Source organism: Falco rusticolus, chromosome 1 (assembly GCF_015220075.1).
Source record: "Falco rusticolus isolate bFalRus1 chromosome 1, bFalRus1.pri, whole genome shotgun sequence".
NCBI classification, from domain to species: Eukaryota; Metazoa; Chordata; class Aves; order Falconiformes; family Falconidae; genus Falco; species Falco rusticolus.
The window spans coordinates 87,325,947-87,353,884 of NC_051187.1; the positions used below are offsets into that span (position 1 = coordinate 87,325,947).

General features: G+C 55.0%; 1 protein-coding gene across 1 annotated transcript in view; it reads right to left on the reverse strand.

Moving 5' to 3' along the window:
- The window catches only part of ADAM33 (ADAM metallopeptidase domain 33), a 31,729-nt gene extending 7,559 nt beyond the window's left edge, over window positions 1-24,170 (reverse strand). The window contains 16 exon segments of the mRNA XM_037388038.1: window positions 903-1,107; window positions 1,658-1,766; window positions 2,917-3,112; window positions 3,469-3,558; window positions 3,915-4,092; window positions 6,382-6,524; window positions 7,245-7,329; window positions 7,435-7,601; window positions 8,085-8,156; window positions 8,271-8,336; window positions 8,763-8,949; window positions 9,524-9,600; window positions 10,086-10,161; window positions 13,601-13,677; window positions 20,666-20,748; window positions 23,841-24,170. Coding sequence (XP_037243935.1) covers window positions 903-1,107; window positions 1,658-1,766; window positions 2,917-3,112; window positions 3,469-3,558; window positions 3,915-4,092; window positions 6,382-6,524; window positions 7,245-7,329; window positions 7,435-7,601; window positions 8,085-8,156; window positions 8,271-8,336; window positions 8,763-8,949; window positions 9,524-9,600; window positions 10,086-10,161; window positions 13,601-13,677; window positions 20,666-20,748; window positions 23,841-23,967 — 1,938 coding nt within the window. The 5' untranslated portion in view covers window positions 23,968-24,170.
- Between the last annotated feature and the right edge of the window lie 3,768 nt (window positions 24,171-27,938).

The window sequence follows — 27,938 nt, forward strand, 5'->3', positions numbered from 1 at the left end:
GGGGGACAGTGATCTTCTGGCTTCACAGATGGGAGTCCTCTGGAAGGATGTTGTCCGTTGGAAAATGCCGGTTGGTTAAATTGTATTGTTCCAGGAAAAAGCATTTCACTCCAATTTTCAGTACAGCCCAGGAAACCTCTGCCATTCCCCCATCCAGGACGGCTCAGCAGAGACCAGCCACCCCCACCACCCCCTCCCCTGGCAACCCACCTTGCAGCTCCCAGAGAAGGCATTTCCCATCTGGCCCTAAAACACAGGCACCAAGCCAAAAAAAACGACACTGGATTTTAAGACCAGCCATCCTTTCTCATGAAAATGTCAACATTTTGGCCTTCCATCCCAAACTGGGATGACAATTTCATGATTAAAATGCCGAATAGTAACGGCCACATCTCCACAGCCAGCTCTGGCATGCATCCCTGCTACCGTGTTGTCTATCAGTCTTCCGCCCTTTCTCAGCTGAACTAACCCTCTGTAAAGTGCTTGGAGATGCAGGGACTGTAAAAGAGACTAATGCTCAGCTAGCAGCATCTGTTTGGATCTGTCATCTTGACTCCTAACACAGCTTTCCCCTGGGAAACAATTTATTCATAGAAGGAAGCCTCATCCATCAAGTCCTGGGGCATGCAATTCTTGTGGGGGTTGCTCCACTATGCATTAAATCAGTAAAGAAGCATGGAGACCAGAGAGAAGAATGTGGTGGCCTACACACAAACATCTGATGATGTCTAGAAATGCCCCAGCTGAGATGTCACCAGGGCAATGCCTGCAACTGTGGAGGAAACCACATCCCATGGCCCAGCTGCAATGCAGAGAAGAACCAATGTCCACATTGGAGGTGGGATAAGAGCCAAGGAGATGATCTCCTGCAGGAAACCCCAGTCCTAGGAAGAGGTACTCACCATCCCATCTCCACATTTTGTCCCAGTCATCACCAGCCCAGGGTCAGAGAGATCTTCCTCGTCATCCTTCGCGGTGTACATGTAGGTGCCTCGGCACTTCACCTCTCGCCCGTTGAAGCGGATGGTGGTGTCGATGGAGACAGTGTTGGTCCCCTGGGGCTTCTTAGCTGAACTTTGGCACTGGATCTTGCCACACATAGCATCCCTAGGAGCGGGGCACAGCCGAGCTGAGAGCAGGAGATGTGGGTACCGCCGGCCACCTCACCCTCCCTGCCCCATCAGCCCCTGCCCCGCCGCCTGCTGGCTCATCTCCCTCTGAATTTATGGCCATGTTAGGTTGTGATGGGAGAGGCTCAGCAGGTTCAGAAAGGACTTCGCTAAATCACTGACAGCACAAAGAAATGCTGGAGGAAAGAAGCTGGGTGGGTCCCTCTAACATTCCTGGTCTAACTGGGAATAGTGGAGAGCACACACTCCCTAAACAGCACCTCCTGCTGGTTTTTTCCCTTCAGGAAAAAAAAAAAAAAAAAAAAGCCTTTCCTTTCAGGCTGCATCCATGGTGGGACTGCCTCCCAGCAATGATGGGGACTCAGCTCAGGAAGGACCTGGTGACTTCTGCAGGTCCAAAATGAAGCTGGCCCAAGGGGTGATGCCAGGAGGTTGAGGTAGGACCTCTTGGCAGGGGTGGGCAGTGTGGGTGCTGCACATGTGGAAGGAGGAAATGGGGCACCCATGGGTGCCAGAGCTGCACCCACCTCTTGTCACATTTCACATAGCGCCCTTGGCTGTCTTTGCCACAGTTGCCGTAGGTGTTGCCAGCCATGTTCACATCCTGGAAACAGGCATCTGGGGCTGGCCAGGCACCTGCGGAGGAAAAGGAAAGGTCCCGCGTGGGGTGGGGACAGCAGCCAGCAGGGAGAAATACCAAAACCAGGAGCAGCAGCTGGATGCTCATGGAGAAAACACCATGGGAAATTCTCCCAGAGAGCTGCTGCTGCGGGTGGGGGGGCCAAGAACAGCACAAGAAGGATGAAATTCCCTTTTCTCTGGGGCCACGCAGAGGATTTTGATCGTGGGGGAGGATTCCCCCCTGTGCCTGCTGCAGCTCTCTGAGGGGCACCCACAGGTGCTGGCCCTGGGCGCGGCAGCACTGCTGTGCAAGTGGGGCCCTATGTGCCCTGTACGGGGTGGAAGCAGCCAGCAGGGTGTTGGGAGTGTGGGTGTGGGGACCGTAGTGCACACAGGGGCAGGGTGAAGCGTGTGGCTGCACGTGGCCTTATGTAGTGGGGAGGTCCCATGCAGCATGGGGTTGTACACAGCTGGGGGCCATACACAGCAGATGGCCGTATAGAGCATATAAGCTATGGGCCATATGCAGCATGGGGGCTCTAGGCAGCCTGCAGCCACGTAAAGTGTATATATATATATATTATATATATATTATATATATATATATATATATATATGAAGTGTGTAGCAACCATACGAAACATCTGGCCATGTACACCTTATGATCCATATCACCTATGTACGGTATACCGCATAAGGTCCATAGGCAATGCGGGGGCCATATACAGGACACGGGCTAACTGAAGTGAGGAAGCCATATACAGTCTGTGCAGCATACGTGCTGTATGCAGTGCTGAAGCCATTATGTGCTGCAGGACAGCATGGAGGTCACCTGCAGCATATGAAGTCATACGCAGCATGGGGGCTGTATGTAGTGTATGGGCTGTCGGCAGCACGGGGACCATAGGCAGAGGGTAAACGGGCATAGCAAAGGACCAGACACCTGTGAGTGTCCATGCACAGCACCCCCAGCCCTCCACGCCAGCCCCGTGGATGCAGATCCCAACCCTGGACGGGGACAGCACAACCCCTCCATCCGCTACCCTGCGGCCCCATGGGCAGGGGGCATGGGGACCCCACATGCAGGCACAGTGCTGAGACCCACCATGGCTCCTGCTCTGCAGAGAGGTGGCAAGGATGCGGGGCTGGGACTGGTGGGACTCACCTGGTCCCCAGAGCTGGACGCACTGCTGGTGGTGGGTCATGCACATGCCGTTGTTGCAGTAAGCCTCGCCGTAGGCGCAGGACGAGCCATCCAGGAGGTACACGTTGGCTGGACAGTAGGGTGAGGCGCCTGTGCAGTATTCAGGGAGGTCACAGGATCCCGCTGCTTCCCTGCAGATCGTCCCAGCCACCTTTAGCTGTGGCAGGAGGAGAGAGAAATACCAGCACTAAGTAACAGCAAAGGGGCCGAGCTGGGATTGCTGCTGCCTCCTGGCACAGCTTGGGCCATAAACCATCTAGTGTGTCCTGTGTGAGTCTGTATGGGGGCTGTCTGGGTATAAAACCACATTCCTGGACCCCAGCCATAAAGCAGCCAGCAGAGACTGCTGCGGACACAAGTTTACACATAACGCTCCTCATTTGGCGCAGAGAGGGCGGTTGACCTTATGGACATGCAGCACATGAGTCTCACGGGAATGGTGGGGGCCATATCTCCCTGCTCAGCCCATGGATGGGCAGGTGGGCATGGTGGGGGGCACAGAGGGTGGCTTACCTTGCAGTTCTGGCAGCAGTCACCGTGGGCACACTGGGCTCCCTCCTTCAGTGTGCAGTTGTGCGCATTGCAGCACGGGTTGGTGCATTCCTGCGTGGGGAGAAGGAGCAGACACCACGAAGGTCAGTAACTCCGTCCCTTCCCTACTGTTGCCTTCTCCACCCAGCACAGCATCACTCTTCTCTTTTTGCCAACGGGGAAACTGAGGCACAGGGGGTATGAGGAAGTGCCCCTTTGCACTCTAAGGCAAAGTCAAGAAGAAAGCCAGGACCAGGTTTAATGAATTTAGGAAGGTGGGACCAGGAAAAGCCCTTAGGATGGAGTCCCTGTGGTGACCAGCAAACCTCTTTCCCTTGGAAATACCCCTCTCCACATCCTGCCACCCAGCACCTGAGCTGAGCTGCAAAAGCCCCTGCAGGAAAGCAATGCAGGACCCAGCACCATACCTCCACCTCCCCACAGTCACAGTCTTCTCCTTCCTCCAGAAAGCCATTGCCACATTTCCGTCCCACCACCAGGTCCTTGGTGTCAGGCAGGTTGAAGAGACACATGCCACCTCCCTTCTGGAAGTAGTTCTCCAGCTGCCTCTTGCTGCAGGAGCTGAACACACGAGGAAAGGGGTGCCTGCACAAGGGTTAGATGGGGAGGGACAGGAACCAGGGTGATTGGGACCAGGAGAAGGTGGAAAACCAGTCAGAACTGGGAAATAAGGACAGGGCAAACTGGCACAAACACATCCAAGAGCAGAAGCCACCATCGGCCAGATGCATCAAGACCATGAACATCTCCCACTCCAACTCACACGGCTGAGCACCAGACTGACAACAAAGGGACACCACACTGAACCCAAATATTCTCCAGAATGCGATGGGGTGGACAAGCAGAGCTGCTATACGCCACCCTCAGAGCATCAACCCTCCAGCAAGAAACCTTTTGGAGATTGGAGACCCCCATGATCTGAACCTCAAAGCCCAGGGAGCACCTGTGCCTGCAGGCTCTGTCAGCTTGATGCTGGTGTAGGTGTCCCTTCTGTGCCTCGGTCCCTTCCACCTGGGACACAGCAGACACCCTCGTCCTAACCGCAAGGCAGCTCTCCACATGTGCAGTGACTATCTGCTGAGGTTGGCTGCTAAATATGTGCCTGTTATCACTCAACCGCTGATGGAAAATACCCGCTCGAGGCTATTTAAATGCCTCTGAGGCTGAGATGGAGAAAAAACATTTAAAAAATTAAATAAATATGAAAAAGAATTACCAAAAAATCCCATATGAAATCATTTACAACACCTGAGCAGCAAAAAAAAAAAAATATTAAAAAAAAAAGAGCCTACAACATGTAAGGTCATTACTCCAACAGCCCAACTGGCCTTTTTCATAAGGAGCTGAAGAGAAACAGTGATTTTCTAGAGCAGCTCTGAGCATGGTTCTTTGGTAATTTTGCACAAATTTGTGGGGATTTTTGTGTGATGTACTAAGAAGGAGGAAGCAGAAAGAGCTGTGCACCACGCTCCATTTCAGTGCTGGTTTCACTTCCTCTTATCGTTGAAAAAAAGTTTCATTTCATATTAGGCCAACTCATTTCCAAAATGATACAGAGGGCTTCTTCTAAAAGTATTTTTGAAGTCTGGGGGTAATCTCTTGAGCTGTAGGGAAAGCTGTAAGTCCATGCAAGTTATGGGATGGTGGGCAAGTAAATACACCCAATAAGCTGGTACATGAACATGCAAATAGGGACAGGATGAAGACAGTCAAAAATGTGTTTTCTGCCCATGCGGGGAAAAAAATATTTCAGCAAAAATAAGAAGGAGGAAACGTCACAAGGGATGTCAGCTCAGAGAGTTTTGCTGGCAGGGGTGAGCAGGGGCACAACTGAGTTAGAGCACCTGCTACTGCTTTGCACCAGTGCATCCAGCTCCAGTGGGTGGGTGCAGGACAGTGATCAGCTGGATAACTAAACAAGTGTACAACTGCCTCGTTCTGGAAAGCTGGTGCTTTTCCCTGCCACAATCCACCTAGGCAGAGCCTAAACCCCCTGGCATCAGCACCACAGTCTGCCAGCCCCAAGAGCCACAAGAAAGTAGCCTGGAGACACCCCGAAACCATATTGTGGGTTTTGACTGCTTTTATTAATTGGAAGAGTGGGTGGGTTCAAATAAAGAGGAATAAGCAGCTGCTTTCCTGCAGTACAGGGTAATCTGGGGTGACTGTATTGTTGGGAGCTGGAAAACCTAACAGGAGGATTTTCAAAAGGACAGTGGCACCAACCAGCTGAGTTTCAAGCAGTTTTGGGCTGAATGAAAGGGTAAAAGCAAAGGAAAACAAACCCCAGATGGATTCTGGAGAGCATGAAAGCTAATGACTGCCACTCTGGAGCATCCCGCATCCAGATTTAGCAGGATTGGGGCGAGGGATGTGAGCTCACTACCTGCAGCCCTGCGATGCCCGGAGTCCCTGCCAGCATGACTGGGGACTGGGCACCCCTGGACCCTCCGGCCTTACAACAAAGAAAAATTCATGGTGCTGAAGTGTGGGCTAGCACAGGACAATGCCTTGGGTTCTTGTCATGTGTCAAGCAGACAACATCAGATTGCTTCCATCCCTAGCTCGTTTGGGATGGGGGCTGCTACCCCTCAGAGACCACCATCCCTGCCTGCTCCTGGGCACTGGGATGTGCTTGCTCCAGGGAATTGGGGTGTGCAGGGCAAAAGGAGAGGAGGGCAACCAGCCGGGTCCTCCTTTGCAAGGGGGCACTGCACCCCCAGTGGTGCCTTGCAGGATGGGACTCCCTTGCCACTCCACCCAGCTGCAACAGCATCCGCAACTTGCCAGGGGGCTTAGGGGCCTTTTAAGTTTTTTTTCAACCTAAATGATTCTATGATTCTATAATTCTATCCCATGCCCACCACCACTTACCCGGTGGCCGCTGCCATGACACAGCCACCTTGCTCCGGGGTGGCCTCCACGCAGCAGCCCGTGCTGTCGTGGCTCATGCCAAAATTGTGGCCGATTTCGTGGGCCATAGTGGCAGCTGCTCCAATGGGCTGCTCTGAGTGGTCCTGCAGAGGGACAGGGGATGTGTCAGCACAGCAGCCAGAAGCGATGGAGAGGGGTGATCCTGCAGCAGGGAATGGGGTTGGGGTGATGGAGGGACCGCAACATCCCTGGGGATTGCAACTGGATCCCGTGGGAGGGACAGAGAGAGGGATGGAGAAGGATTCATGGCAGAAGTGAGGTTTGGTCTCCTAGAAGTCCTGCATGGGACCATTGGGAAGGGTTTTGCTGGAGCCATCTGCTGAAAACCTGGGGCCTTGGAAGGCGCATCCTAAAAACCAGAAAACTTGGTGCCCCACACCACCACCCTGCCTAGGGATCACAGGTCACCAGAGCCACCATCACCCCATCAGGAGGAGGAGGAGGAGGAGAGTTATCCAGGGAAGAGATGACCCTACAAAACAAGAGAGCATAAGCAAGGAACAAACCAGGGTTATTTAACATGAGGGGCAGAAGCAACACAGGAGATCCCAACGCTATTGCTAGCTGCAAGCTGGGGGTGTACATGGGGTGGGACCTTTAAACCTTTCTCAGCCTCCTTAGTACTTGGCCAACACCTGAGGGGGTTAAGGAGCTATTAGCATCATCATTTGCTTTCAGGCTGCATCCCAGGACCAACCCTGGACAGCTGGTCCTCCAAGCCCATGAAGAACCCCAGCAAGACAAGGTGGTGATGGGGTCCCTCAGACTGGGAGGAGCAGTGGAGACCCCCACGCCCCTCTTACCACACTGACGCCTCCAGAGTTATCCACGCTGCACATCCCCTCCAATGGGGCCATGCCGATGGTTGTGCCCCTGAATGTCTTCCCTCTGACCACAAAGGAGAATGGAGGGGCAATTAGCACCCCAGGGGTGGTTTGGAGACCCCAGTCCAAGCTGGGACCCCCCTGCCCTGAGGTCTGTAAGGATGCTTACGTCAGCAGCTGGGCATTGTCATGCTTCTTGCGTGACCTCAGCGCCTTCTTCCACTGCAGGAAGGACCAGAGCGTGGCATTGGCGTCGCTGGTCACGGCACACTGATCCCGTTCCGTCCACACTTCCAGGCCTATCAGGGCCACCTTGATGTTCAGAGACCTGTAAAACTGCAGGGAGGGGACAGGGATGGAGGGGACAAGGAGTGGCATTTGCTGTGCATCCTCCATCCCTGCCACAGTATTTCAGCTGGTGGGTCTCCGTGCTTTCCCTCCAGCTGGGTGACCCAACGTCACCTGCAGGCATGAACTCTACAGACACAGGTTGTGGACACAGGAGCCAGTCAGGGTGGCACAATGCCATCCATTAGCTGGAAACACCTAAACTTGTCCCTTCTTGTGTCAAGGATTGATGCCCATCGCCACAACAGGGCAAGAGCCAGCATATGTTTGGCTGCTGCTGCTCAGCTGATGGTTGGCAAAACATTTTCCATAACATGCTCACATCTGTCATCTGAACTCATAGCCCTAGTGACATGGGGACAGTCCCTAAGAGCCACCACCAGGCTGGCCCCAAGCTCAGGTGTTCCCACATGCACTGGGAATGATGGAGGTGGTCACAAGGACCAGTAGGTCCCTCTCACCAGCTGTTACCTTGTCCACGTAGTTTGCAATCTCCACAATGCGCTGCTTGGTGTGGCCCAGGTTGAGGTTCTGGTTCCTGTACTGCAGAGAGACAGGGATGGGGAAGGGTCACGGGAGGAAAAGCAGGGAGGGAGACAGAGAGATGTCACAGCTTTGCAGCAGGGGACCAAGTTTCTGTCCCCCCACGGCACTCACCAGTGTGTGATCAGCAACAATGAAGAGCTCCATGTACTTCATGGTCCTCCAGGCATCTCTCTTCGCCTGCAAGACAGACAGCAAGGCTCAGAGAAGTGAAGAAGCAGGCAGCCCATGGCTCTGGGCATCTCAGGCTTCCCAGACACCAGAGAGCTTGCTCAGGAAGGACAGCAGAGAGGGGAAACTGAGGCATGAGGTGACAAGGAAAATTTGAGTGGCTACAGTGCAATTCCCAGTATCTCCTCACATCATGTCCCACACCATATGATGCAGCACCAGTACCCAACCCACACACCCTTCCTTTGAGGTCTCCTGTCCAAACTCAAACTATGTAAACTGCCCATGCAGACCCTTCACGTCCCATCTGCCTGCGCAACCCTGCCCAGATGCCAGGGTGACAGGCACTCCGCCACAAGCTGCAGGCATTTAGCTGGGGTACAGACAGCCCCACTCCCAGCCCTCTGCAAGCAAAGGACCCCAGGATGGATTTACCCGGTGGTACACCGGCTGGAAGAGCTGAGCAATGTCAGCGATGGTGCTCCCAAAATCATTGCCATGGCCGCAGGTCCCTCCTCTGACGGGCAAGTGCTCTGCTCGGTGGATGAGGTGGTGGCCCGGCTCGGGGGTCCCCAGGGGTTTCAGGTAGTAGCTGGTGTTGCTGCTCAGCACTATCAGGCCCCTGGCAATGGAGAGCAGCCCCCGATGGCTCCTGTGGTGCTTTAACTCTGGCTCCCCCAGCCCCTACGAGACCCCACAAACTCACTGCACCTCAGCTTGGTCCATACCCGGGGTGGGGGCAACATCAAGAGGTGGATGTCTCTGCCAGTGCAGCCCTATGAGCTATTACATCCTTAGCATTAAAAGCTCCATGCCAGTCAGACCACATGAACGTGGGGTGGCAGCTGGAGGTTGCGGCAAGGAGAAGCTCAGCTCTGGGGTACCTGCTGCATGGTGAGGGCTCTTGTCAGCACCAGAGACAAATTTTCTTGAAGGCAGCTCACGCTGCCAGAAGAACGGCTGGACCACTGCCCTCCCCACCCCCCACCCCCACCCCCCGGGGTTGGGTGAAGGATGGGAGGGGAGTGATGGAAAAATCAGCCCTGTGAAGCACCTAGAGCTGGTCTTGCAGGACCATCAGTGCTCCTCTGGGGGGTCCCCAGAGGGGGTCCCTGCAGGGAGGAAGGGGGCAGCCACATCCATCCCCCTCTTCATCAGCCCCACAACCCCGTCCCCTGCCCTGCACGTCTCCATACCGTATTCCCAAGCAGGTGCTGAGGACAACCCAGGAGCCTCCATAGCCCCGGACGTGCCCGTGGTAGTAGCAGTGGTCCTGGAGAAAGGTGATGAAAACCTCCATTAGAAACCACCACGCAGGGCTGGGCGGCAACAAACCCCACATGCTCACCCCAAAAAACCACTCAATTTGCCTTTCCCAGCCAGGCAAGCTGTGTCCCTCTGCACCGGGGAATGGGAGGGATGAAGCCAGGAGGCTTCTGGCTCCGGCAGTTCAGCCCAGGACACAGACAACCCCACGCCTGGCTCAGCGTGCTGGAAGGGTGACAAATGGCCGGTGGGTGGACGTTGGGGAGCGCCAGGGCTGCTCAAGCCCAGCGCTGCGTGTGTTTATTTCCTGAGGTGCTGTATCACAGCCAAGAGATACAGGAGCCGCGTGCTGCTGCATTCCTCCTGCAACAGGCGCCGGGGATGCTGCCAGTGAAAACACCCTGACCCAGCCTGGTGGGGCTTTGGCTTCATCCCAAGTGCCGAGGCACCCTGAAAAACAGAGATGAGCTACGCCCATGCCCAGGCACCCACCGTGTGGTTGGGGGACACTGTCACAGGCTGCCCATCCGTGGTGTAGTGCGTCTCGGTGTAGCCTGGTGCAAGCAGCCTGCGGAGAGAGGAGAGGGGTGAGGACCCCCAAGCTGCTCTGGGCATCCCATCACAGGGACACAACAAGTCTCTGTGCCCAGACCCGTGCACCCAAGCAGAGTTGAGCTATCCATGTGGTCCCCCTTCAGCCCCCCTTGCAGACCTTCAGGTAGCGGAGCTGGCAGCACGGTCATCACCGCTGCATCAGGTCTGGCCCTCAACCAGGTGCCTGTGGCCAGTGGGGACAAGAATCACAGTCCAATGTGCCCCCTTGCATCTCAGCAAGGAAGGGGCTGCCCATACTGCTTTGGGGTCCTGCTGGTCTGGGATGGGGGACCTGCATGGGGGGAGTCCAGCTGCCCAACCATCCCCTGCCAGAGGACTCAGGCATGGTGAGACTACCTTGCCACCACCAAGGATGAGCAGCCAGGCAGGGTAACAGCTTCTCCATAGGGACCAAACCCCTCTTGGGACTCCCAAAGTCCCCAGGGGGAAGCATCCTGCTGGGAGAAGAAAGGGTCAACCCCATACTCAGGATCCAGGTGAGGACACTGGGATGTTTGGGGTCTCCAACACAGTCACCCCCTTTAGCCCTCGGCATGTCACTTCACCTCACTCACAGCACATCTAGGGTGACGCTCCCAACCCAACACCCCAGCAGCAAAGCAGGGGGTTCCCAAAAAAACTGAACTGATCGTGAGAAACCTCAGGCTGCTTTTAGCAAAGCCTGCACCCCCCCCTGCCTTCACCCCATGTGCCTCAGCTTCCACCCAGCTGCCGCTGGTCTCCCACCGTGGCCGGTCCCAGGGCTGTCTGTGACACAGTCCCATCCCACGCTGACGAATTGCGTCCTGCCGTGGGGAAGAGCTAGAGCTGAGCTCACAGCCAGTGAGTGAATGGGGCTGGGGTTGCTGGGGAGCAGATGTGGGGGACTTAAACTGAAATGACCCCACGGATGGTGGAAGAGAAGAGAAGAGGATGGGGGTTTCCCACGCTGCCCAAATCTGCGCAACCTTGCCCAGATGCCAGGGTGATGGGCATCCCACTGTGAGCTTGCAGCCACTGTGGGGATGGCAGGTCCCCCACGGGCAGGGCAGCGTGCACGTAGGTGTCTCAGCCATCCAGAGAAAGACAAAGCAGGGCTGGGTTTGCCCCCGCTGACAGTTTGGCCCTCAATTCATGGGGTTTGGCTCTGTCCCAGAAGTTTTATTCTGCAGTAAGAAAATAAACCAAGCAGCCAGCCCCAGAATAGCCCTCCCGCCTCTTGGTTTCTATTTTGCAACTAGTTTGGTGCAAAAATGTCACTGTGGGCACGTTCCTGGCTTCCCAGTCTGCCTGTGAGTGGGTGCCTGGCACCAGTAACTCCAGTTACAACAGAGGAAGGAGACAGGAGCTCAGCCCTGTTCCTGGAAAGGGACCAGCGGGCAGCCTGGCAAGCACAAGGTCCTATGCAGGATGAAGACAGGGATGGGGACAGGTCGGCTGAGGACAGTAGAGGAGCAAAAGCCTCCATGTCATGCCTGGGGAATTGGAGAACTGAGGAGGTTGAGCTAATCTCCCAACCGGGGACACAGCAAGTCCCATCCAGGGTCACAGCTAGTCCCAGAATGGCTCAGACCACTGGGATGTCCTCTCCAGGGCAGGCCAAGGACCAGGAGCCCTGGGGAAGGAAGAGCAAGGTGTCTTCTCCAGCACAAGAGGCCTTGTTGGAGAACACCACAAAGGATGGTTTTGGAGGCCAACCATGCCTCCCAGTACCAGAAGAAAAAATATTTGAGGTCTAGCATGGCCTTACTGACCCATGAGCTAGCAGGGCTACGGTAGCCCTGTCAGCTGGCACAAGACAGCAGTTTAGATGGCCTGGGCTGCACTGGTCTCCCCAGCAGACACCTCACTAGGCACAGACAGTCTTGGATGTCTTGGGTGCTGTGGAGCTTGGGAGCCATATGGACTGCCTTGGGTACCATGGATGGTCCTGGGTGCCACAGATGCTCTTGGATACCAGACATTATCTTGAGTGTCATATGGATGATCCTGAGTGCCATGGACTATCATGAGTACCAAGAACTGTCTTGGGTGTCATGGATGGTCCTATGTGCTATGGATGCTCTTTGGTGTCATGGAAAGTCCTGGGTGCCACCAAACAGTCCTGAGTGTCAGGGACAGTCCTGGGTGGCATGAATGATCCTGGATGCCATGGGATGGTCATGGGTGCTCAGCTCCCTTTTGCTGCCACCAAGCCCCTCACCTGTTTCACTGTGCCCTATCCAGAGCTCAGCATCCTGCAGCACCCCACGCTCCTCCAGTCCTGCTAGAGGCAGCACAGCCACCAGGGATGCTCTTTACTCCTCCTGGCCACACGCATCCCTTCAGCATTGCAAAGTGATACCAAGCCAGAGTCATGAGAAGACGTACAGACATCTCCAGGGCTGGTGCAGCAGCTAGGAACAAGGCTAAGCTCTGCACATGAGCTTTCAAGCCCCACTACCAACCCCTGCAGTGCCCACAGTCCTAAAACACAATGTGCATGGGAACCCCCCCAGTTCTCCTTGCACACACCAAGCAGCTCCCTGCTGCCTGGCAGGGCAGTTTGGGGGACACCGTCATGGCTGCTTTCATACCCAAACAGCAGCAGGAAGAGGGTTCTGCCAGGCACAAGCCTCCCACAGCTGCTGGCGAGAAGCAGAAGTAGAAGCAGAAGCCCGTCCTGCAGAGATCAGGTTTCTGACCTGCTCCACCATGGGGCTGCCTGGCACCAGGAGGGACCCAAACCCGCAAAGGGACAAGTGCCACAGCTCTTGGGAAGAGGGGCAAGGACAGCAGGGCAGGAAGATGGAGATGATTGCTCTCCTTGCTCCAGCCCTGGCACAAGGAGATGGCAGGCTGGGTGAGTGTCACAGGGGACAGATGCTGCTGGCACCTGCATCCAAGCTGAATCAAAGAAGAAACCCAGAAAGAGTTGAGCAAGGCTGCATGGCGAGGTCATCAGGAACAGTGCCAGGCTGCCACAACCCCAAAACCAGTCCAGCAGAAGAGCAGCAGAGGTTTCCAAATCACTGCCAGCTGTTGGCATTGCCCACCACAAGATACCCCCAAAGACCTCACAGGATCAGCGCTACCAGCAGTGTGGCAGCCCAAGAGCCCCCTGTCCCGCTGACCCTCTGCCTGGCACATCTCCATCCCCTGCGCACCTCACACCACCCTCGCCCGTGCTGGGTCCTGCACCACAGCATCGAGCCAAGGCTGCTTCTTGCACAACATGGGTGTGGGCAGTGGGAAAAAGAGCATTTCAGCCCAAACTGCTGCATCAGCTGCAGCCGACAGGAAGCCACACCGGGCCATCCCTTCCCCTGCGGGCAGGAGAGTCAAGACAGGGCAGCCAGGATGCTGTTGCTCCAGGTGGGACCATGGACATCCAATGCCCCTTCCCCAGCCCCAGCCCCAGCCCCGACACTTACTGGTTCCTCTCCAGCACCAGGATGAGCTCTCTGCCCTCAGCCATGACGGCCACCTTTGCCCGGGCAGGTGCCAGCACCTATGGAGGAAGCAAAGAAGGGGCTGGGTTAGAAAAGACAGAGCCCAGGATGCTGCCAGCCAGGTGCCGGCCCATCCTGCTGCCTGCCTGTGTTACTATAGGACTTACTGCTTCCTTAGAAACACAGAGGACAGCGGGTGCAATAGATTTTGAGCGCTGTCCCTGTTTGGAAAGTAGGAGCTGCTTTGCCAGTTGCAAAATGCAACGGGAGCAGGGAGAGCATGCATGCCCCTGGGCAGGAGCGGGCATGAGTGGGGACACAAGGATCAGGATGTCCCCAAGCATCCCCAGACACTCTGCAGGGGACAACCCACACAGACACACACCAGCTCTCACCTCCCAGAAGCTCGGTCCCCTCGATTCAAGATGGTGACAGACCACAGGGCACACTGTGCTGTTCCCACCAGGCACCATCTCCTCTGCCCATCCTGGTCGCCAGCACCTTCCTCTGCTCCCCAGCTCAGGGTGCATCCCAGCCTCTCCTCCACGCTCCACCTACTCCATCCCCTGCCACAAGCCCGCAGAAGGGAAGAAATAAACCCTCCTGCTTGATTGCCTGGGAATTCCCAGTCTATCAGGGGGTAAAAGACGATTTGAGCTGAGATTCAGCCCACAAGAATGGGGGTGAGACAGCAAATCCCAACTCTGCTGGCAGCTTCCCCAAAGAAAGGCAGCAAGGGAGAACAGATGCGGGATATGGGATGGGGATTATCACCACAAGCATCCTGAGTGGGGTCTCTGCACGCTCCATCCCACCACAGCTCCATCCTACCGGAGTTTCTGAGCCAGGGAAAAGGGCTTCATCCCCTGCAGAGGCTACCTATGTGCACCCCTACAAGGTAAAGAAATATATAGCAACCACCCAGGCACCGGATATCTGCACTGTTAAAAATACCATGGGGCAGCAAAAGGAAATGATTGACTCAGCTTCCCCAGGATGCCGGTGGTTTTACTCACTCCTTCACTTTGGAGGGTGTTAAATGGGATCCCTATGCAGAGATTCACACCAGCATGGCTTGTCTGCATGTGACAGGATGGACTAGAGCCCAAAAGCACTGCCCTCCTCCCATGTCCCCACATCCCTTCCCTGGCTCCAGCGCTGGGGACACTAAAAGCATCGCCCTGTCTCTTGTTTATGGCCTGGCTGGCTCCGTCTCCCTCGCCTGGGCCCTCCCCATCCATGACAGATGCAGGGACCCTGGCGGGCTACCAGCCCTTGCCCCTACGCTTGGGATCCACTGCTGGGTCCCAGTACACTGGCCATGAGCTGGCAAGGTTTTCCCAGCTGTGGAGGGAAAGGGGAGAGGAAGGAGCCATCCCCACAAGGCTCTGGCTTTGGCTGCTCTTAGCATCACGGGGTTTTGCAGCCAATCACTAGGAATGCAGCGGGGCGGGGGTAAAGTTGGGTGATTCTCAGCTTGGGCTAAAACAGAGGTCAAATCCTGCTGTCCCCTCTTATCCCTATGGAGATGGCCAGCAAGGCTTTGCTCCTTATGCAACCCAGTCCCCACCCCATGCCCTGGGTACTGGGGAGATCAGGGGACCCCCAGCCTGGCAGCCCCAGGGCCACCCTCTCAGGGACCATCATGCTTGTAAAGGGCAGCATCATGGGACAAAGCGTTTTGGGGTGCAGGGCAGCTGGGTACCACCACTGCTGCACCCCAGGGCAGGGGGTGTGTGCTCCCAGGGTGGGTGTTCCTGCAGGTCCACCCCAAACAGAGCTCTAGCAATGGAGGCACCCCATTAAGCTGCTCAAATTGGCCAGGGGTGTGCTTCTGGCCCCAAGGAGACCCATGGGCCTGAGTCCTCATGGCCCCATTTCCCGAGGACAAGGAGGTGACAGTCACCCCAGCCTGCAGCAGCCTGAAGACATGGTGACGGAGTCGGGTCGGCTGAGCTCCCTCTCTGCCTCCAGCACTGTATTCCCAGCTCCAAAAAAGGAGACCAGACAGTACTTAAAAAAAAAAAAAAATAATAACAGCAAAGCAAACTGAGACCAAGGCCGTGCTGCTTCCCGGCGAGCCCCCTCAGTACAGCCACAGCCATGGCATGGCCATGGCCCCCCAGCTCCCAGCGAGGGGCCCTGTGCGATGTGGGGAGGAGAGAGCCAGGGCAGAGGGCTCCCCTCCTTCAGTGATGGTGGGAAATGGCTGTATTTTTAGAACATGATCTTATACAAACATCACTCCCTGGCCAAACATGGTCTGTACATTTTTCTTGCTGTTTCCCTTCTTTCCCCTTCTCACCCTCCCTTTTTTCAAGCCCATTTCTCCCCATCTCTGATCTCCCTAACACCCACTCCCCGCAGCCCATCTCCTCCTCCTCCCCAAGTCCCTGCCGGCTCCTTCCCGGTTTTGAATTCCCCAGCAATTACTCCCTGCCTCGACTTAAGGGCCTTTACTGGCAAAATGCTCTTTCCCAGCTGCCGTCTTAAAGGGACACGTGTGTGTACAGGGTTATTCCAGCATTCACAGCTCCCCGTGCAAGCACTGTCCTGTCTCCCAGGCTGCCAAAGGCTGGGAAACAAACCGCTGCTAATGGGATCTGCATCTGACCCCTGCGAGGTGATGCATCGCAAGCTCTCCCCTTCCCTGTGCCTCAGAGTTTCCCCTGAGAGCAAGTGAAGGGGCAGTGGGGAGCAGGGGACTGATCCTGGTTTCAGCTGGGATGGGCTGAAACCAGCTCAGCCCCTAGGAAAATAAATAGCAGTAAAAAGAAGGAGGAGGGAGCACCAGTTGTGCCAGGCAGGCAGGAGCCAAGTAACTCAACCCTAAGATCAGGAAAGGTTATTACATTAATTAAACACTGATAGTTTTGCCTTGAGCCTAATTGGCAGGCAGCTAGGTCCCCAGGAATTGCCTGTCAAGATGCTGTGCACCAGGAATTGAGCAGGAATCAGCATCATCCTGGGCCCCAGCACCTTCCTAGGGTCCAGCACCTTCCTCCCCACCCAACCACCACCATATCCTTTCTCCAGCAGCCATGAAAAGGATGCACCGGTCCCTATCCCAGGCTGCAGGAACTGCCTTCTCTCAGCCCTGGCTGGATGTGGAGGTGGTGGCCCCTCTCCAGGACATCCCAGCAAAGCCAGTCCCACCAGGGGCTGGGCTGAGAGAGGCAAAGAGCAGCTGGGATGAATCTGCCCTGGCCGGGACCCAGCCTGCAAGCGGCCCAGAAGACCCACTGGGCTGAGCTCGAGTCTATTTTTCTTTTCCAATCTGCTGATCAGAAAAACCACAGCGATGTTTGCAGAGGAGCTGAGGCCAAGGGGTTTGCTTTGCTCTTTGAGCAGGAAAACGGTCTTTGTTTCCCCACAGCTCCTGGCTATTCTCCTCACCCAGACTCTCTCCTCTGCCCTTGCTGGAAAACTCCCCCTGCCCTGCAGGAGAGCGGCTCTCCCAGGAGTGGGTTCAGAGAGTGCTGAGCTCCTTGGGAAATCACTAGTCAAGCCAAAATCCAAAATCCACATTCAAATCACAGCCTGGCCATCTGCTTGGGCAGGTCCCATAAGCCCTGATTTCCTAACGAAGCACATCCAAGCCTGGACGTAACAAGGAAGATGGGGATCGGAGTTACCAGGAGATGCTCCATAGAGGATTTGGTGATGGGTTTCACAGCTGGAGTATCATGGCTGAGCCAGGTCCTCCCCAGGCAGCTGGATTAAAGCAGCAGAGTTGGGGTTTGAAGAGCATGGCTTGAGGACATTGCCTTGTCCTAAACACACCGGGATTGGGATCTGAGATCTCAGGGACAAGCTTCTCTCTCCAGCTGCTCACTGGAAAAGGATCCCGAGGACAGCCAGCTTGAGGGGGAGGGGTTGTCAGGGGAAGTAGGGCATCAGGCCCTGGAGGCAGAGGCAGGATTTTGGTTGTTTTAAATCAAACTTGGCTCAGGGACCACATCAGGGTTTGCTCAGTCCTGCCACACCTTGCAAAGGGAAAAAGGTTTTCCCTGCAGGAAACAGATTGTAGGAGTGCGTGTCCTTGGCACCTGCAGCCAGCCCCAAACCACAGGAGAGCCCCTCCTCCCTTCCTCCTCCAGAGCAGAGCTGTGACCCCCCATGTATGCGGTACTCCCCGGGGGGGACTCATGGGGGTATCACACCCCAACCATGACCAGAGGGGATGCTCCAAGCGTTGGTCAGTGAAGATGAAGCGGATGGCCATGTCCCAGCCCCAGGACAGGGAGACAGTGGCTGCTCCAGGGACCCAGTGGATGAGCCTGCGGTGTGAGAGGAATCGGTGGGTGGAAGGATGCTCCATCAGTGCCAAGGGTGTTCCCATGCTGGAATGAGGTGCCAGGAGAGACCCAGAGGGAGCTTGAGGGGCTCTTCTGCCTGGGTACCCCTCAGCCCTTGTGATTTATAGAATCACAGCATGGTTTGGGTTGGAAGGGACCTTAAAAGTCATCAAGTCCCACTCCCTGCCATGGGCAGGGACACCTTCCACTAGCCCAGGTTGCTCCAAGCCCCGTCCAGCCTGGCCTGGGACACTGCCAGGGATGGGACATCCGCAGCTGCTCTGGGCAGCCTGTGCCAGCGCCTCGCCACCCTCACAGGGAAGAATGTCTTCCTTATGACCAATCTAAACCTACTCTCTTTCAGTTTAAGACCACTGCAGTGAGAAACTATGCTTGAGAAAAAGCAATTACAAAGGGAAAGAAATAAGGCAGGGAACACCACAGGCAGTAAGACAGGCTGGGGGTGTCCCCAGTGTGGGGACAGGGGACTCCTGTGCCTCAGGGCTGGGTGCCAGTGAGGTGCCAGGGCCAGGATTCTGGGTACAACCTCCATTTCCACCTCTGAAAAATGGCAAAAGCCCATGGTCAGCTCTGGCAGCCTTTGTGCCACATCCCGAGCTGGGGGGAAGGAGTGGGAGGAGGAGGATGCCGGCAGCAGCAGGGCAGGATCCCACCCCAAGCCAGCAGCAACAAGGGAGTTGTTTGCAATCAGGGTCCCCACGACCTCCTTCCCGGCCTCTCTGAAATTGCTTCCATGTGTGTCAGGAGCCGTCGAGCCCGCAGGGAGTTCAGCCCCAAACAATAGGAGAGTGGAGGGTGTAGAGTGGGGAGGCAGCGTCTGGCCCACCCAGTGCCACGCCAGCCCGCACACGACGGGACTGCAGGGCCACCACCACCATCCTCCTCCTCTTCCCACTGGTGTGACCTTGCTCCTCCGGGAGGAGGGAAAGGAGATACAGTGATGACCCTTGGGACTGTGGCACAGGCCACCCTGCAGCATCCCACCTGCTGTGCAAAGAAGCAGCCCCGAAGGAAGGGAGAAAGGAGCCTCGGGACCATCACCACACTTGAACCCACCACTTCACACACTCGGATGTTTTCCCCTTGCAGGCTCCTGCCCCAAAAGCCAGGCGTGCCCGGCCAAACAGAGCAGGCTGGCAGCAATCACGCAGCCATATTTATTTCCAGGATCTTTGCTGGAGGGCAGGAGGAGATGGGGTGTGGATGGGGCGGACTGAATTGATCCTAAAAATACACATGTCAGGAGTACCAGGACGAAAAGGGCTGGTTTGGGGTTCTTTCCACAAGTGGGGAGCCCGCTCGCCCCTACCCCATGCTTTGTCTGGTTCCCACCATCCTTCCCTCACAAAGCCTCCCTGCTCCCGGCTGCGACCACCCTCCCTCTCCCCTCCTTTCCCCAGCTCCAAGGAACAGCAGCCTCCTTGTTTCAGGCTGGCTGGAGCCAGCGGAGGCAGAGCACATGCCAGGAAACACTCTGAGACCTGCCCAGCCACCCTGGCCCCAGACTCTCCCGACAGCTCCCAAAACCCCCCACATGCCTGCGACTTGCACCCACCCAGCACAATTTCAGGCAGCGGGGTGTTAGCTAGAGTATAAATAAACCTCCCGCTTCCATGTGTTCCCTGTCCTGAGCGGCCTCCAACCTAAATATAGACCAACCCAGGGCTGCTAGAAAGGGAAGGGACATGTCTGCAGGGCGACCACAGCATCCCCAACACAATGGGCTATTTCAGCTACCGGAGAAGCACAATTCCCAGCAGGCAGCATGATGGGAGCAGCGCTCCTGATTCTCCCCGGGAAAAGGAATTGTCTAGCCCCTCAGGGCAGCCCAAAGCCCCTCTCTGCTTCACCGATGGGAAGCACAGCTGATTCTGCCTTTGGTATCTCCTGCCTGGAGCAAGGAGGTCTCACTTGGAGGCATCTCAGGTGGTTTCAAAGCTGTGTCCTCAGCCCCTGCTCCAGGGAGATGCCACCAGAGAAGGTCACTTCCCAGCACTCAGTCTTCTCAGCAGCAAATCTCCTCAGCTCCAAAACACAAGTTTCCCAAAACATCCACATCAGTGCTCATTCTGCTGGGAAGCAATTTGATCTGCCTCGAAGGAGACCACAGCCCCCAGGACCCTCCCAGCTGCTGGGTACAAGGACCAGCTGCTACAACCGATGGGCAGCTGCAGAGCCAGTTGACCCCAGAGTCAGGCAAAGCACCAAACCCAGGCGAGGGTCACCACAAATATCTCATAAAGTGGATTTGGAGACAGTGGGGGTGGAAGGGAGGGTGCAACAGGCCGCAGAGCAGCCCTAGAAAGAGATGTCTCCTCTTCCCTGCAGGCTGTACCTAGCTTCTCCACAGTCTTCCCAGGGACATCGCTCTTAAATCCGGCAGCGCTTTGCCTCTTGTTAATACTGCTGGTCTGTCTACCCTGGCCAAACCATCAGTCTGATGAATTACCTCCACCTCCTTTCTCCAAACTGCCCAGCCCCTTTCCACTCTCCCTATAGCTCTTGGCCACGCCTCCTACTGCCCAGTAGTTAAGACAGCCTGTAATTAACTCACCGTTGCACCCTCTGCTTTCCCTGAACAGAGGACAGAGAAATGAGTCCTGAAAACCTGACATCCTGCTCACAGGTTCTGCAAACTCAACATCTCCATCCGAGTCCCACCACGAAGACCTCCAGGTAGAGGACCCAGCCACGCAGCACAGGGGAGATGAATGATCTCTGCCCTTACCTTTTCAGCCAGGCTGACAGCTCGTCTGGTACGGCCCCCAAGGAGCCAGTGCGGGGTGACCCACTCTCCATGGGATGGTGGTCCTGGGAAAAAGACGATCTGATGAGCGTGTGAACAGCCCTTGCAAACCCCTGAGAGCGGGAGCTACTTCACCACCACATCAAGAGAAAAATGTGGGAGACAGACCAGAGGACTCTGGTCAACATCCAGGGCCACCTCTTAGGTGTTTCTGGGGGACGGACATCACCAGGAAGCCAAAGCATCGCCCTCTCCCCAGGCCAGCACCCTCACTGCTGGCCCAGCCCTGCTGCTGGAAGCCTCCCAGGAGCATTGCTGCCCACCCAGGTCCCAAAATAGCAGTATGAATCCCCTGGAACCCACCCTGGAGAAGCAACTAGCATGTGTGGTACCACCCAGACCCTGCCCACATCCCGGCCATCACCAACCAGCCTGGTTAAACCCCACCGAGCACCCCAGCCCTGGGCAAGGGCAAGGCCTACCCAGGCAACAGCGCATCTTCCTGCCTGCTCCGTCACTCGTGAATCACACAAACAGCTTTCCTTTTTTTTTTTTTTTTTTTTTTTTGGCTTTATGCTTTTACACTATTGATCATCGTCATTTATGGAATGGGGAAGTGTAGTTCGATCACCTAGAAATCAAACCACCATGTTTCCAGCCAGAGCTGGGCTCGAGCAGGGAGCAGAGGAGCTAAAATAGCTGCAGCACATTACGGGTTTCTCTGAGCCATCCCAGCTCCCCCGGGCAGAGCAGTACAAGCAATTCCTTGGCTCGATTAGAGACAGACAGACTTTCTAAGATATTTTTTTTTTCCCTAAACTATGTGGCTGTATTTGATTGTAGCAGAGCGAGCAGCTACTGATGACTTAAGCCTGGACAACAACAGGAAAAAGAAGTAAAATCTGAAGATGCTGCAGCATGAGGATGAGGTCTAGAAAAATGTCAGAGGTTGGACCACCTTGCCAAGCCAAATGTTGTCAGCGAGAGCTCGGATCTAATAACCTTCCCCAGCAAAGGGCAAAGTTATTTACTAAGGGAGTGGAATAACGGGGCTTATGGCTTTATAATTTTATATGCTTGTTTTGGTTCCCTGTGCAACGATCTGGGGGGATTTGGCTTGAGGAAAGATGAAGTTATTGAAAAGAAAAAAAAAAAAAAAGGAGTTATTTTTTGGGAATTGCAGATTGAGTGTTTAACATGATCGAGCTACCCAGCCCAGCCATGTCTGTCCAACGAGGCCCCAGGACACGCCTGGCACTATCGCACAGTGGCATTTAATCAGCTATCATTAAATATAGCATGTAATTAGATTCCAGGAATAACTGCAGATAAGGTGATGGCACGATCCCAGTTTCCATCTCCTCACTTCCCCTGAAGGCATTAGCAAGGCCCTCCAACCCCCCAGCCATATATAAACCTCATTTTCTGGTGGGGAAACTGAGGCACAGCTACCATGCAACTTGCATTCAGCCTCACAGGTCGAGCAGTTCCAGCGGGGTTTGCTGCCTTCCCATTACAGAGCAAGGGGAAACAAACAAATTTAAAAAAACCCAAAACCTATTTTTAATTTGCTGGCTGCCACAGAGGGAGAAGGGCAGCGAGACGCTGCAGTTCCCAGCTCACTGCAAAGCCCGTCTTTCTCCCACGCTGTCTGGGGAGTGAATGGGACACGAGGGGCAGCTGTCCTGCAGGGATTACGGGCTGGGCTTTGGGCCACACTGTAAAAACTTCTTGGTTATTAAGTTTCTTACTGTTTTGACTATAGAATCACAGAATCGTTTAGGTTGGAAAAGACCTTTAAGATCATCAAGTCCAACGATTAACCCAGCCCTGCCAAGGCCACCACTAAACCATGTCCCTAAGTGCCACAGCTACATATTTTTTTGAACACCTCCAGGGACAGTGACTCCACCGCCTCCCTGGGCAGCCTGTTCCAGTGCTTGACAACCCTTACAGCAAAAAAATTTTTCCTCATATCCATTCTAAACCTCCCCTGGTGCAACTTGAGGCCATTTCCTCTCATCCTAGCTATAAGCTTTTGCTGGGAATCAGAGAGACTCAGAGCATGAGATCGGACCTTAAAAATCTAAGTCAAATAAACCCCAAATGTAGTGCAGAGGGGGCTTCCCACCCACCCCCTTCTCTTTTATTTCCTGGAAGGCACACTCATTCCCAGCCCTCTCTGGGAATGCTGAGTTGCAAACAGCCTTGCTTTGGCATTTGGGTTGTTTGCGCCACTGCAGCCGGACAGCCTGGTGTTTGGGGGATGCCCGAGCCCCACGATGAGCCCTGTAGCACCCAGACTCCAGCCGAACTGGCAGCTTTCCCGTCTGCTCTTCCTCTCCTCTTTATCCAAACAGAGGTTTCTGGCTCCCACCACCCTCCACATCCCTCTCCCAGCTGCACGGCTTGCATGGACTCTCTTGGACTTTGTGAAAAACTTATTTTCAGGAGCAGCAGAGAACCCAGCAATGCTCAAAAATCAAAAAATAATACTAAGATTTGTGCTTTGCATGGAGAAGCATCAGCCCCAGCTTCTTGGTGGGGTCATGGAAGGAATTAGGGATGGAGAAGAGAGGCTACAGGAGGCTGAATCCAGCCTGGCAACCCCCCTCGTCCTCCAGTTTGAGAAGCAATAGGAACCTCTAGGGAAAATAAGCTATTTCCTCAACGACAGAAAAAGCCAAGTTTCACCCCAAAACATGCATCAGCAGCACCAGCTGCTGCCAGTTCCCTTTCAGGGTGCCACTGCCCAGAGCGGGGATGGTGGTGGGGACCCCAGGGAGGTGCAGGATGGGCAGACAAGGGGGGTCCCTGCTGTTCGGGGTGCTGGGGAGTGAGGAGCTGCATCCAGCCCCTCTCTCAGGGGGCGGGGGGGCTGGCTGGTCCCAGCCCTCCCATCCCAACCAGACCATATAGAGTCATAGCGCAGAGCCCAGCCACCCTGTCCCGGGCAGCGCTGGGATGGGGCTCGGGGGACCAGCCGAGAGGGGGGATTTGGGGGGCACACCCCCAGCAGGGCAATAGGGCCGAAGGGAGGAAGTGCTGCCCACTGCTTCCCCCCCCACACACTCCCCCAAGACCTACATCTTCCCCGGCAAACCCCGCTGTACCCCCCACCCCTCACCGCGGGTGCCCCTTGCCCCCACCCCCTTACCTCCGGGTCCAGAAGCATCCCCCCGCGCCGGGAGCAGCAGCAACAACCCCAGCAACAAAACACGGCTCCCCCCAAAACCAGCCAAGCCCCGGCGGGTGCAGCGCTTGCGGGGGGCCCGCCCGGCCATGCCGGCACTCCCCGGGGCTGTCACCACCTCTGCTCGCCGCCACCAGCCCTGCCTTCCTCTCTTATGCGCTCGGGTCCCCTCCCCTCCGGCCGGCTGCCCCCCGCCAGCCCCATGCACCCGGCACGGCGGCCCCGCTCGCCGGCGGCCGGAGCCCCGGTTCCCCGGGTCCCGGGCTGGGCGGTGGGAGGGAGGGGGGAGGTATTGTTCGCCTTTATTTATTGCTGTGTTTCTTGGCCCAGCCGGGCTGCTTTAATGAAAACCAGACCGGCGGTGAAGGCTGCTCCCAGGCTCCCCCCGCCGGGGCATCCCGCCGCAGCCGGGCCGGCAGCCGCCCTCCCCCGGGCTCCCCGCCGCAGCTTCACCCCCCGGCTCCGGGGGGAGATGTGAGGGGGTACAAGCAGGCTGCCTGCACACGAAAAAGGGGGGAGAAAAAGAAATTAAAGAAGCCCATGCAGCCCACCGGGGCAAGACAGAGCGGAGACACTTCTATGACCACCCCCCTACTCTCCACAGTTACTATTATTACTATGAAATATATTTTTCTTACAGATGGGTGCCAGCACCCAGCCCGATCAAACCAGCTCACCACCCCGCCCAGTGAGCGCTGGGGATGAGGTGCTGCTCCCCTTCGTTCCTGCACACACACACACAAACACCCCCCCATCTTCTCTGCTCCAGTCTTTTGGGGTTAGGGCAAGGACGCATCCATAGTTATTAAAGTCCCAATAACAACATTGATTAATGCTAGTAATTAAAGCTTTGCAAAGGATTTTACACTAAAAAGAGGGATAAGCTGCATGCAACACAGCCTCACCCAAAGTGCTCGAGGGAGCTCTGGGCACGCCTGCCCAAGGTGACATTTTGGGAACGGAAGGGACAGGGGACTTTTCTGGGGTTTCACAGCACAAAGGGCAAACCTAAATAGCAGAGCTCCAGCAGCAGCACAGTCAGAGCCCTCCTGGCACTCTGACACATGTGGAGGTCCTGTTAACAGGGCCCTCGGATGCAACCAGCAGATGCAAACATCTGGACAGTGTTAGTGAGTCTTCCCCAGCTCAGCAGCACCTTCAAGCCCCCGTTAGCCTCAGGTGCAGCATTTCTCAGGTGGGCTTAATGCCATTTAGCAACACCTCGCTCCCACCACAAGCTCTGCCAAGCATCTTCTGCCCTTTCTGGGCCAAGCTCTGCAGAGCACCAGGAAGGATTCCCCTAAGCTTGAAGACAGCCTCCTGCTAAACCTCACCATGGAGGGGCTGTGCGGATCCCACCACTTCCACAAGAGGACAAATGCTGCAAAAAATAGAGTCACTGCAAAAAATAATGCCACTCCAAAGAATAAACCTGCGGAAACGTGGTGAGAAACAGAGGGCATGGCCATCCCTTCTCAGATCCCGGCAGCTTGGTGCAAGTTCAGCAGAGCAGCTGTAAATCAGCAGCCTGGCACACAACTAGGAGAGATTCAAAGGCATGACAGGGCTTTCAGCCACCAGGGAACCATCATCAGCAAGGTCCAGAGGGACGAGGCTGTGCAGAGCTGCAGAGTGCTGCAAACGTCCTTCCAAGAAAGGGCAGCTGGTGGCCAGAACTGCTGCAGAGGGGTGAGCCAGGGGCTGGGATGGAGTAGGAACCGTAAGCCAGAGGAAACCCTGTGCAGACAACAAGCTCCAGTCTTCCCCCAGCAGCCTGTCACCACGACATAGCTTCACTGTTAGGTTACATGATATTTTTTTCTCATTCCTCCACTTTCTCAACTACAGAAAGCAGCGCAGCCTCAGGGCTAGGTGAAGGCAGAAGTCTTTCTGCTTCCCACTGGCACAGGGAACCTGAGCATGCCCATCAGCTGTGGAGAAGGATGTGGCCCTACACAGGGCTGAGGGTGGCAACGGCTGGTGGTTATCCAGAGCAGCTTATAAAAGGCCTTTTTGTGCAAAGGAACAGGCGTTCTTCCCCCTGCTTACAGCCTTAATCACTTGATACATCTGCTGACAAAAGCCTACAGAAGCTGTGGCACCCGACCATGGTCTGCAGCTGGGTCACAAAGCCTGGCAGCTGAGCCCGAGGTCGGGGATTTCTGCGTCCCAGAGTAAGCCAAGAGTAGCACATGTGAAGCAGGGGCAGGGGGACCACTCACAACTGTGGAATTAAAGACAAGGAGAGCCTCTTGTTATCCATTTTCAGGGTGCTCCTGTCCTCCCAGGCACTCACTGAAGGAGGCAACTAGCACAGAGTACACAAGCATAGGGGGTGTGCTCAGGAAGATCCTGGGCACCCGCACTTTTGGTCTTCCACCACTGCTTCATCCTCAGAAACGGCATCCCTCGTAGCCAGTTACAGGTCCTTCTGCAAAGGACAAGGACAGCTGTAACATAGTAAAACAGCTCTACGCCATTCATAAAAACTTGTGCCTGACAGACCTAAAAATAGTGTCTCCTTAGACCAAAATTCATATAATCTCCTATTAAAATAACTATTCAATCTGCACACAGTGCCACAGGAACTCAACTCCTCATGCACTGGCATTCAGGAGGCCGCAGTGCACGCCTGGCATGCTAGCTCCTCCAGATCCAACTGGAGAGTCTCAGAGCCACGGAATCACAGCATGGCCTGGGTGGGAAGGCACCTCTGGAGATCATTCAGTCCAACCCACTGCTACAGCAGGTTCTCCTAGAGCACGTTGCATAGAATAATGTCCAGGCAGGTTTTGAATGTCTCCAGAGAACACCCAGAGGTATTTTTGAGTATCTCCAGTCCAAGAGACTTACCCTTCTCTGGAGGAATGTCAGGGCTGGCTACTCACCAGATGAGTCAAGGAGATTGGGCAGAGACCAGCAGCACGTCCCCTACGGCAGAGTGATTCATGGGATGTACCGAACAGAAATTCAGCAGAGGAGCCAACACAACTTTAGACAAATGAGCTGGAGTCTCTCCTCTCTTTTGCATCATGAAAACAAGTTTGAAGTAGCTTCCGATAAAGCTAGAAAGCGACAGGGCTGCAGCACACGGGTACATGAATATAATTAGATTGTATTTAAAAAAGAAAACACCTCCCCTCTCAAGACCTCCTACAACTGTCCTCACCACCGTGGAATTTGAGCGCCTTCCAGAAGTGTATTAATCAACATGGCTTTCATTTGTCATGCAGAGGTCATTCACCCTCCCGCAGGGTCTAATTTGGCCCAGAGCATTCAGTTTATCTGCTGATGTAGGGAGAAAAATATTAATAAAAGTTTGACTTTCAAACCTTGCTTGTGTGAAAGAATCGTGTCTTTTCCATTTTCAGCAGTTCAGCTGAATTCCCTCCCCAAGCCTGCGACAAGCATGTCCAATGACTTCATGTTACACTTTCAAGCTTTACAGAAGTACAGCTGCCCAGCTGGCTAACTAATAAATGCAAAATAAAGGAAGAAATATATTAAGATCTTCCTCACTGGATTAAAGCTTGATCTGGACTAATGAACAGCCAGCCAGGAAGCAATTCCTTCATTAGGAAAAGTGAATTATAAACCAGGATGCTCTCACGGATAAGCGGAAGCCATTAGCTTACCTGCTTTCACATGAGGCAAATCTCTTTCTTCAAAGTCATTAAGTTGTGCTCTCCTACAAGCACGACCACTAACAAATTCCCCACCGGCAGAGGCAGATGGCAGAAGTCCTTCTGGGAAGCAGTACCGCAGGAGTCAGCCACTCTGAACCAGGCCATGTCTAGACAGATTTACAGTAACACAACCATGTTCTGTGGGGAACTTCCTTTTGCCAAGGAAGTTGCGCACTTCAACTATATTTTCACATCATCCTTGCAATTGGTTTCCATGGAGATCTTTCCAGGTACCAGCAATGAGAGAACGTGTTCCAAACAACATCCACTCAAGCCCCATCACTGCCTGATGTGGCAGGCCTCTGACTTGACGATGGTTCTCCATAGAAAGGACTCTGAAAACATTCACCAAGAACCAGAGGACTTCCCATGTTGT